At 41.5% G+C, this 12,086-nt stretch overlaps 1 protein-coding gene across 1 annotated transcript; it reads left to right on the plus strand.

Annotated features, from left to right (window-relative positions):
• The first annotated feature begins 10,852 nt into the window (after positions 1-10,852).
• Positions 10,853-11,787, plus strand: LOC103082177 (olfactory receptor 4D2-like). Its single transcript, XM_082930837.1, is given in 2 exon segments — positions 10,853-11,009; positions 11,012-11,787. Coding segments are annotated over 2 exon segments (933 nt in total).
• The last annotated feature ends 299 nt before the right edge of the window (positions 11,788-12,086 follow it).

Raw genomic sequence — 12,086 nt, forward strand, 5'->3', positions numbered from 1 at the left:
CCCAATCCAGCATCACAGAACTTAGAACTTACTCTGTTTTTCCCTTTCCACACTTATAACTATTTTCTCTGCTGAGGAACCTGGCTCTCATAGTCCTTTCTATAAATATATGAAATTCACTTCACATAAAATTAACTTTTTCAAGTGTACAATTTAGTGGCATTTAGTATTTTCGCAGTGTTGTGCAGCCATCACCTCTATCTTGTTCCAAAACATTTCATCCCCCCGAAAGGATTTCCCATACCCACTAAGCAGTCATTCCCCATTCTCTCCCCTCTCCTTAGCTCCTGGAAACCACTAATCCGCTTTATGGACTTACCTATTATGGAAATTTCATAAAGTAGAATGATAAAATATTTGTGCCTGGCTTCTTTCACTTAGCACAATTTTAATAAGGTTAGTTTACACTGTAGTACGTATTAATACTTCATTCTCTTTTGGCCGTGACGCATGGCTTGAGTGATCTTAGTTCCCCCATCAAGGATTGAATCTGCGCCCTCAGCAGTGAAAGCATGGAGTCCTAACCACTGGACCTCAAGGGAATTCCCTGTACTCCGTTCTTTTTTATGGCTGAATACTATTCCACTGTCTGGATACAGCACATTTTGTTTACCCATTCATCTCTTGAATGACATTTTAGTTGTTTACATCTTTTGCCTATTGTGTGTAGTGCTGCTGTTAGCCTTTGTAAATATTTGTTTGAGTACCTGTTTTCAGGACTTTCAAGTATGTACCTAGGAGTAGAATTGCTAGGTCATATGGTTAATTTTACGTGTAACTTGTTGAGGAACTGCCAAAGTGTTTTCCACAGCAGCAGTACCCTTTTTTGTTCCCACTAGCAATTACGAGGCTTCTAAATTCCTCACATCTTCTCTATCACTTGTAATTTTCTATTGTTATTATTATTATTACCATCCTATCATGTATGAAGTGGTATCTCATTATGATTTTGATTTTCATTTCCCTAATTACTAATGATGTTGAGCATCTTTTCATGTTGAGCATTTTTTCTTGTTGGACATTTGTATATCTTCTTTGCAGAAATGTATATTCAAATCCATTGCCTACTTTTTTTAAATTGGGTTGTCTTTTTTGTTGTCAAGTTGTAGAAGTTCATTACATATTCTGGATAATAGATCCTTGTCAGATTTTGATTTGCAAATATTTTCTCCCATTCTTTGGAAGAAATCGTTTCACTTTTCTCATAAGGGATGCACAAATTTTTAAATTAGGATGAAGTCCAATTTATCATTATTTCTTTTGTTGCTTGTGTTCTTGTTATCATACCTAAGTATGCCTTGCCAAATCCAAGTTCATAAAGATTTACCTCTATGTTTGCTTCTAAGATTTTTATAGTTTTGTCTCTTACATTTAGGACTTCGATCCATTTTGAGTTAATTTTTTGTAGATGGTATGAGGTAGTGGTCCAACTTTATTCTTTTGCATGTGGATATCCAGTTGTCCCAGCACAATTAATGAAGAGACAATTCTTTCCGCATTGAATAATCTTGGCACTCTCGGTGAAAATCAATTGACCATAAAAATATGGTTTATTTCTGGACTCTCAATTTTATTCTTAATTCTATTCTGTGTAGGGATGGGCCCTTGGAGTTCCCTACTCTGCCATTTTCTCTGACATCACTCTATCCTTAATTTATTAACTTGCTTCATCCCCCTGTATACAACCATCTCCCATAGCAGTTCTGTCCGTGTTTCCACTCTCTCCCCTGATGCTTTCCTCACTCCAGTTGGGCTTTGGTATCACACAGCAGACCAGCCCCCTGCTCAGACACTTTCCTTACCCTACTCATGCTCCAACACCCCCATCAGAACATCCCCCATGTGGAAACCCTCCTCACCCTGCTTGGGCTCTGACGCCTGACATCAGGGTGCACCTCTGCATAGACACCCTTCTCATCCATTTGGAGTTTTGCTCCCCACACTGAGTCATCCCACTATGGGAATATTCTTCTCACTGTGCTTTAATGTTCACAACTGGTGGCTCCCAAAAGGGATATCCAGGCTCTGACAGCCCATGCTGGGCCCCATCCTGTGGAAACTCTATTCAAACTATGTTTTTATTCTACACTAGGAGGATTTTCTCAACTCTACCTTCCAACCTCTCTATTAAAGTTTTCATTTCTGTCAACATATTTTAATATCCAAGAACCCTTTTTTGTTCTATGATTTTTAATACCATCTTGTTCTTATTTATGGATTCTATGTCTTCTTGTTTCTCTGAAAGGATGTTAATTATGTAAACTTTTCTTCTATTTCCTATGTCATTTCTGTTTGCATCTCATTTATTTTTTTATTTATTTTTTTCCCTTTTGTATTAGTGGTCTTCCTGTTGATCCTTGGCTATCTACATTTAAGAGTAAGGGAATAAAATATGAATTCATACCTCTATGTATTAAAGCTTTTAAACTTTACCTTAGGGGTTCAGGTGGAAATCAGCTCTTTACTGGAGGACACCCAAGTACCAATACATGGAGATCTATTTTTCAGGAGTTGTTGTTTCTGCAAAGAAAAATCTTGATTTCCTGTCTTTGGCTTAGATGCTCAAATTTTGTCCTGGAGTGAGGAGCGTGATGATCCTCAGTACCTCTTAGACAGAGAAATTACTGCTGACCTCCTTTTCTTATTTGAGTTTGTGACCTCACATTTGAGTTCATGACCTCTGCTGTTAGAAGAGTTATCCTACATACGACAGACTTTGCATCCCTGTCAGTATTCTCTTGCCTCTGGTCCATCATGTTCATCCCCATTTCCAGGTGCTTTATAAGAAGATAGCCTTGTTCTTGGGTGTCTACCCAAAGCCATTCCCAACCACCTCCCCCTTGCTTGTTCCCTATCATAAGTGTTCACCTTCCCAGAGCACCTAGAAGCCAGGAGTGCTCATGTGTTCATATGATCACAACAAAGAGTGTGCTAGCCTAGGAGATTCTGGGAAAGATTTCTCCTCCAGGAGTAGAGGCAAGAGATGCAGGAGGAGAAAGAAACTGCCCTCCACCCATTTCCTCCCCACCAACCTTTTTTTTTTTTTTTTTTTTTTGCAGTACGCGGGCCTCTCACTGTTGTGGCCTCTCCCGTTGCGGAGCACAGGCTCCGGACGCGCAGGCTCAGCGGCCATGGCTCACGGGCCCAGCCGCTCCGCGGCACGTGGGATCTTCCCAGACCGGGGCACGAACCCGTGTCCTCTGCATCGGCAGGCGGACTCTCAACCACTGCGCCACCAGGGAAGCCCCCTCCCCACCAACCTTTGAATGAGATGTGTGAGGACATACACCATAAGGAAGCATGGAGGCCATCTCGGCTCATGAGGGAGAGGCCAAGGGCACCACAGACTCACTGAAGCAGGGTCTTGATACCACTGAGCCATGGGTCCCTGTTGGCTCGTCGGCTTTCACACTCTGATTTTTCTTAATTACCTATTTATCCTCCTCCTTCTGTCCTTAGCTCCCATCTCCTTTTCCCTTTCTCCTCTAGCTCTTCACCCTTCTCACATCTTTAATGATTTTGAAGCTGGGATGGGCTGGGTCACGAACACAGAACACTTATAAGCCCCTAACTGCCCTCATGAAGTCTCTTCTGAAACAGGATGGGGTATGAATAAACAGAGGATCTGCACCGCTATGTTCATCCTCTCAACTCTCCCATCTCTCCTCCTCCCTGCTGTCAGAGAGGCCCGCATCTGTAGGTCATTCTTCTGCATAACGTTCTCCACTGGCTTCTCACCTCCCTCAAGGTAAAACTTAAGTGTATGAGACTGGTCTCTTAACACTATTCACAGTGATTCCTGCCTCCTCTCTACCCTAATGTCCCTTCACTTCCCCTGTGCTCCAACCTTGTCAAGGACCTGAGGGTTCTTGGAGTGTATGCTGTGCCAGTTCATCCCTGGACCTCTGTTCTTCCTGTCAGAAACACACTTTCCCTCCTTTGTCTGCCTAACACATTTGAACTTTACCTCTGTTTAAATGTCATGTCCTCTCCGAAGTCTTCCTTCTCTTCCAGTCATGGTTAGCTGCTCAGCCTTTTAACCATTGGCCATTCTGCTAGTAGAGGTATCTCCTCTCTGACGTGCCTTTATGTGTTCCTGGGTCTGTTTTTCGCATCAACCTGTGAGTTCCTTGAGAGGAGAATGGATTTCTTACTTTTGTATCCGCAACATTGTGCATTGAGCTGTACCCAACCTGCCTTTTACTGCTCTCTTATTCTTAAAAAAGGATAACTTTCAGTTATGCTAACAAATAGACTGCCGAATATTTCCCAGCAAAGATGGGTTTATTCAGGATCAGCAGAGAATTGCAATTCAGGGTCTGCACCCATAGTGAGCCACGTGCAAGTCCTCAGTGGGAAGGGAACTTCTTTCTTTAGAGAGAAAAAAGAAGGTGGCAGGCTGTAGTAAAAAGAGCCCATGGCTTTTCTTTGGCCGAGTCCTTGCCAGGAAAGAAGTAGAGTCTTTCTTTTTCCTGTTGGGCTCTGTTATTGTCACAAGGTTTGAGAGCTCCCCCTTCTGGTCTCTCAACTCTATTTAATTGAAGTTTCTGTTTATTAATTTTTACACATTTATTGAATGTTCACAACGGCCCAAGTACAATAAGTCCAAAACAATAAGCCATATTGTAATCAATTTCTAAAACAGATAACTCGTCCACAATCATGCTCCGAGGAATCAACTTTGGGGTTGAAGTGTGTTTACAAACATTTATGTGACTTGAGAGGAGAAATATACAAAGTAGAAGATATAATGGCTTTCTTATTGAAAACCAAGTCAGAATTATAATTAATTAGTCCAGGTAATTTAATTAGTTATTGTTAATAGTGTTACAGTTAGTGACATCTGACAGTCAAGGAGACTGATAAGACCTAGTCCCTTTCCCAGCCTCAACCCAGGCTATTTTAAAGAGTGGTTGGTTTTTAAGTGGAATAAAGCTCGAAATATTGGGAAGAATTCATGTTTTTTAAAATCTGTATCTCTTGTATTTGGACAAAACCAGAGCTTCAGATAGTGTTTTTCTATGTCCTTGTTAAGTATAAATATTTGTAACAAAAGAACTCAGATCATCCTGGAAATCTCATGTAGAAAGGAAAGCTACTGTACACCAAGATTAGAAATTCCAATTCTGGTTCATCATAATAAGAAAATATATGCACTTCCTGTACTAGTTCTTGTATGAAAGGAAGGATCTTACCGAGTAATAATTCATATATAAAGGGTACTAGAATGTTATAGATGGTGCAATAGAATTGGATATGGATGGGGAATCAACCTTGGGATCGGTTGACAAAATAAAAGACAGATTTATAGGTTTTGTTTCCAATGTAGTATACAAATATCTTCCCACCTATAATGTTGTCCAAGTCAAGGTCAATTAATTCTTTTTAAAAAAGTAAACTATTAAACCAGTTGCCTTGATGATGCTGTGAGAAAGAACTGTCCATTCTGCTGACAAGAGCAGTGAAACTCAAAGTCAGTGGTTCTCAAACTGTGGCCCCAGATAAGTAGCATCAGCATCACCTGACAACTTGTTAGAAATGTGAATTCTCAGGCTCCACCCAAACCTACTAAATCAAAAGTTCTGCGTGGGAGTGTCTGAGTTTTAACATTCCCTCCAGGTGATTCTAATGCATGTTTAAGTGTGTGAACCACTGGTCTATGAAATGGGTCCTTCCAAAAATCCCAGAAATTTTGAGAGTTTCTGGCCTTTCTAATCTTGATCTCCTAATCTTACATGTCATGAATCTCTACAATTTTCATTGTCATTGGCGGGTTTTTGTTTTGTTGTTTTTTGTGGGTTTTTAAAAAAAAATTTTTTGTTTGCTTGCTTTTTGCCCTCAAGGCAGACCTTTCAAATAGTAAGTGTTATTTTTTGTTGCTGTGGTTTTTTGTTTTTGGAGTTTTCATATAGAATTATTTTATTTGCACTTAAGCAGATGCATTAACAGAAGGTAGTTTGGTTATAGTCTCTATGTGTTAAATTATTTGCTCATGCGTTAATTCAGTTAATATTCATTAAGCTTCCAATATGTTCCAGGTATTCTTTTTTGTGGGGGAAGGGAGTTTGCAATTTTTTTAATTTTATTTTTTATACAATTTTTAAAGGTTACACTCCCTTTACAATTATTACAAAATATTGGCTATATTCCTCGTGTTGTACAATACATCCCTGTATCCTATCTTACATCCAAAGTTTGTACCTCCCACTCCCCATCTCTATATCACCCCTCACCCCCCTTCCCACTGATAACCACTAGTTTGTTCTCTATGTCTGTGAATCTGCTTCTTTTTTTGCTTTACTCACTAATTTGTTATACTTTTTTAGATTGCACATATAAGTGATATCATATAGCATTTGTCTTTCTCTGTCTGACTTATTTCACTCAGCGTAATGCCCTCAAAGTCCATCCATGTTACTGCAAATGGTAAAATTTCATTCTTTTTTATGGCTAATTAGTATTCTGTCATATCTATATACTGCATCTTTATCCATTCATCTGTTGATGGGCACTTAGGTTGCTTTCACGCTTTGGCAATTGTAAATAATGCTGCTAGGAACATTGGGGTGCATGTATTTTTTTCAAATTAGTGCTTTTGTTTTTTTCGGATGTACACCTAAGGGTGGAATTGCTTGGTCACATGGTAGTTCTATTCTTAGTTTTTTGAGAAACCCGCATACTGTTTTCCACGTGGCTGCACCAATCTACAGTCCCAACAGTGTACAAGGTCTCCCTTTTCTCCACATTCTGGCCAACATTTGTTATTTCTGTTCTTTTTGATGATAACCATTCTGACAGGTGTGAGGTAATGTCTCATTGTGGTTTTAATTTGCATTTTCATGATGATTAGCGTTGCTGAGAATCTTTTCATGTACGTGTTGGCCATCTGCATTTCCTCTTTGGAAAAATGTCTATTAAGTTCCGCCAATTTTTAATTGTTTTTTTTGTTTTATTGATGTTGAGTTGTACGAGCTGTTTATATATGTTGGCTATTAACCCATTGTTGGTCCTATCATTTGCAAATATTTTCTCCCATTCATTAGGTTGTCTTTTCCTTTTATCGAGGGTTTCCTTTGCTCTACAAAAGCTGTGAAGTTTAATTAGGTCCCATTTGTTTATTTATTTTTTATTTTTTGCAGTACGTGGGCCTTTCACTGTTGTGACCTCTCCCGTTACGGAGCACAGGCTCCGGACGCGCACACTCAGCGGCCATGGCTCACGGGCCCAGCCGCTCCGCGGCATGTAGGATCTTCCCGGACCGGGGCACGAACCCGTGTCCCCTGCATCAGCAGGTGGACTCTCAATCACTGCACCACCAGGGAAGCCCCCATTTGTTTATTTTTGCTTTTATTTTCTTTACTTTAGGAGACATATCTCAAAAAATATTGTGGCAATTTATGTGAAAGAGGGTTCTGCCTATGTTATAGTATACAGTTGTACATTTATGTCTTTAATCCATTTTGTGTTTATTTTTCTATATAGTGTTAGAGAATATTCTAATTTCATTCTTTTATATGTAGCTATCCAGTTTTCCCAGCACCAGTTATCGAAGAGCCTGTCTTTCCTCCATTGTATTGCCTCCTTTGTTGGAGATTAATTGACTATAAGTGCATGGGTTTATTTCTGGCTGTCTATCCTGTTCCATTGATCTGTGTGTCTGTTTTTGTGCCCATACCGTTCTGTATTGATTACTATAGCTTTGTAGTATAGTCTGGAGTCAGAGTGCATAATTCCTCCAACCCTGATCTTCATTCTCAAGATTGTTTTGGCTATTCGGGGTCTTTTGTGGTTCCATACAAATTTTTAAATTATTTGTTCTAGTACTGTGAAAAATGCCTTTGGTACTTTGATAGGGATTGCATTGAATCTGTAGGTTGCCTTGGGGAGTATGGTCAAATAGCAAGTGTTTCTGAAAGACTTAGAAACTTTTTAACAACTCCCATTGTTCCCTTGTCCCCGGCAAGACTCATTCCAGCTCTGCTTCCTGTTCCCAGTCCAATAATTTCTCCCTAAGGATATCCCTTCGTCCCCAGGGTCATGCCAATGAGTTGTGTGTGTGAGGTATGGGCAGAGATCAGGAAGCTGTGAAGCTGCATAGAGAGGACCTCCCAGAAATATGTACGACCTGAACTCTCTTCCCCCATTCGGGGCTGAAGGAAGGTGAGATCCTGAGGGTTTCCACACTTCCGGATACGTCAATGGTAGCTAGGTTCTTGAAAACACCTGCTGGAGGCTGGAGAGAATAAACAAGTGACATAGACTTGATGGTACTAAGTTTAAAGTTGGAGGAGAGCCTCGGGAAGTAATTGAGGGGGTGTGCTTTTAAGCAGCTGCTTTAGGTTGCATGTAAAACCCAGTAATTTTAACAACCACTTATAGATCTGGCTTTATGAGACAGGGAACATAGGATAAGTAAATTCACTTTAAAAATCTCCACATAATCAATTACCTCCTTAATACATTAACTTGACAATATTTACTGAGCATGTGCTGTATCAGAGCGGCTGTTCCAAGTTCTGGGGTTGCCAAGATATTGAAATTATGATGTAGTAAGTTGAGGAGAGAAGCTGAAAAAATAAATGATGATAAACCTATAGCAGAGTATGTTTTCGATGTTTAAGAACACTGAAAAATGGGGAATTTGTTCTGCATGGGAGAAATGGTGACAGGAGTGACAGAGAGGGTGATGTTTTAGTGGGCCTTTTCTAGGGTTGAGAAGGTATGAACAGAATTCCAGGGAACCAACATGGAAATAAATAAATATGGAGCGTGTTTAAGACTTTAATCCATTAAAGAGCTAGTGGGTCATCGGAGGCGGAGGTACCGATTAGAAAGGCAGATGAAGGGCTTCCCTGGTGGCGCAATGGTTGAGAGTCTGCCTGCTGCAGGGGACACGGGTTCGTGTCCCGGTCCGGGAGGATCCCACATGCCGCGGAGCGGCTGGGCCCGTGAGCCATGGCCGCTGAGCGTGCGCGTCCGGAGCCTGTGCTCCGCAACAGGAGAGGCCACAACAGTGAGAGGCCCGCGTACCGGAAAAAAAAAGAAAGGCATATGGAGCTTACGTTTTACAGCCCTGTATGACATGCTGTGTTGCATGCACGTATACGTGTATCCACCCTGACTTGATCCACAAAGTATTGGATGTGGCTCCTAAGGGGCTCTGGTGAGCATCACTACAAGGATAGAAGTGAGAGGGGAATGTGATCATTTCAGCATTTAGAAAGGTCTCATGGACAGCTGTGTAGAAAGTGGACTGGAGTGAAAACAAATTGAAGTGAAAAATAAGAAGGGAGTGATCTCTCAGACATTGAGAATAAATGTATGGATGCCAAGGGGGGTGGGATGAATTGGGAGATTGGGATTGAAATATATACACTGCTGTGTATAAAATAGATAACTGGTGGGAACCTACTGTGTAGCACAGGAAACTCTACTTGGTGCTCTGTGGTGACCTAGATGGGAGGGAAGTCCAGGAAAGAGGGGATATGTGTATACGTATGGCTGATTCACTTTGCTGTACAGTGGAAACTAACACAACATTGTAAAGCAACTGTACTCCAATAAAAATTAATTTAAAAAAATAAGGGAGTGGTCTCTGATAGATAATGGATTGCATGAGGTCAGGGTGGGAGATGAGACGAGGCGGGGGGAGTGGGGAGGGCACTTAACCCTCACCTGTCACCTCTAATCTCTCAACCTCTATGCCCTTCTTCCTCTTTGTTCCCATTCCCTCCCCTGTCCACCATCTTTCCATCTCTTCTTCCTTCACTCATTCTATTCCCCTATTTTCCTTCCTTATAATTTCTTTCCTCCCTTTAATTCTTCATCTATTTCCATTTCTTCTCCTTCAATATTTTTTTCTCTTCTATTCTTGGATTCAATAACATCTTCTGAAATTGCTGTCCTTTCAGAAGAGCTCTAAATCTCCTTCAAACAATATATTCATCATCTATTTCTTCACTAATGATAGTTACCCCTCTGCCTCTTGTCTCCACCTCTGATCTGGGGAGGCTCACCTAGTAAGGGACCACCTACTGTGAAGGATGGAAAGAAATGGAATGCCCCAGATGTCCAGCTGTGTCCAGAGGCTCCCCTGCATGGACCTGCACACACAATAGCTTTTCACCCACTCAGCAGTTAACACCAGCTATTTATTAAGTACTGACTATGAGCAAGGATGGGTACTGCAGGGCACAAATAAATTATGGATCAAGACTTATGTCTGTAGCATATTATGAATTGTGGAGGAAAAATATAGACACATGAAAAGTTCATTAACATTATGATGTGCTAACTGTTGCATGAAAAATGATTGGTACAAAAATGTATTAGAGACTGGAAAGGGGAGGAGGTCTTTAGAGCAGGAGACTACACAGAGGAGAGTGATTACCATTTATTATTCCAGGCACTGTTCTAGGAACCTTATGTGTTATTTTATTTAATCCCCTAGACAATTTCTATAAAGAAAACATTTTTCTTATAGATGTGGAAACTGAGATTAAGAGAGATTAAGTAACTAGCTCAAGGCCAAATCTCATGGAAATAGAGGCTTTGAAATTTGACTGCAGGTCCGTTGGGCTCCAAGAGTCTTCCCACCACTGTATTACACTGAATCTTTGAAAGGCAGGCTGCATGTGTCTCTGGGTGGCTTTAAGATATCTCAAGAATGTGTATTCCAGCACCAACTAGTGAACTCTCCAGAGACAAGGCCATTTAATCAGAACTGGTATTATGATCTGCACATAAATTTCCATCAGCTAGACCTGGACACTGAAAGCACTAAACAGGCAAATAGTGACTTCATGCATCTCTGTCTGTGGTTTGTGTTTTTTAGGTGTATGGAGAAGACACCATGGAATCAGGGAACCTCACGTGAGCATCAGAATTTGTCTTCCTGGGGCTCTCCCAGACTCAGAGGCTCCGGCTCTTCTTGTTTCTGGTGTTCCTGTTCGTCTCCACCTCCACTGTCATGGGAAACCTCCTCATCATGGTCACAGTGACCTTTGATTCCCACTCCAAACACCCATGTATTTTCTGCTCTGAAATCTGGCTGTGTTAGAGCTCTGTTTCTCCACAGTCACTGCCCCAAAGATGGTGGTGAGCCTCCTCGCTGAGAAGAAGACCATCTCCTATCAGGGCCGCATGGCCCAGATCTTCTCCTTCCACTTTGTGGGAGGGTCCATGGTCTTCCTCCTCTCACTTATGGCCTATGATCACTTTGTTGCCATCTCCCAGCCCCTCCACTATGTCACCATCATGAACACTCAGATCTGTGTGGGGCTGGTGGTGACTAGCTGGGTGGGAGGCTTCATCCATTCCATTTCCCAACTGACTCTGATGCTCCCCCTGCCTTTCTGTGGCCCCAATGTCCTAGATAATTTCTACTGTGATGTTCCACAAGTGCTGAGACTTGCCAGCACGGGCACTTCCCTCCTGGAGTTCCTTATCATTTCCAATAGTGGGGTGCTGGTCCTCATCTGGTCCCTCCTTCTCCTGACCTCCTACTCAGCCATCCTTGTGATCCTGAGGTCTCATTCAGGGCAAGTGAGGAGGAAGGCAGCTTCTACCCGCACCACTCACATTGTCGTGTTGTCTATGGTCTTTGTTCCAAGCATTTACCTCTACACCCAGCCCTTTACCTCCTTCTCCATTGACAATGCTGTATCCATTAGCCAAACTGTCATGACCCCCATGCTCAACCCCATGACCTACACCCTGAGAAACAAGGAGATGCAGGCAGCAGTGAAAAGATTAAGGAGGTACCAGCTGGTTTATAAAAGGGAGTGACAGTGGGCAGATCACTTCTCTTTGGCTTTGTTTTCTATTTATAAGGTGGAGTGACAGCCACTGTTTACTTCTTCATAGCTTTGGAAATGTTGTGAAGTTCATCTTAGAACTTAATAATTTTGAAATTAAGCAACTCAGTTTTTTAGGAAAAAGGAAAATATCCTTATTTTTTGTGTGTGTGAAGGTTGATTTGAACACTCCTATGACAGTAAGATATGTTCCCTTGGAAATATGTTGGAAAGCCACACCCTCCTTTCTGCCTCTGGTGGAGAGTTTTCCCTTAGGATGACAGCATTTCC

Source organism: Lipotes vexillifer, unplaced genomic scaffold, assembly GCF_000442215.2.
Source record: "Lipotes vexillifer unplaced genomic scaffold, Lipotes_vexillifer_v1.1 scaffold433, whole genome shotgun sequence".
Taxonomy (NCBI): Eukaryota; Metazoa; Chordata; class Mammalia; order Artiodactyla; family Lipotidae; genus Lipotes; species Lipotes vexillifer.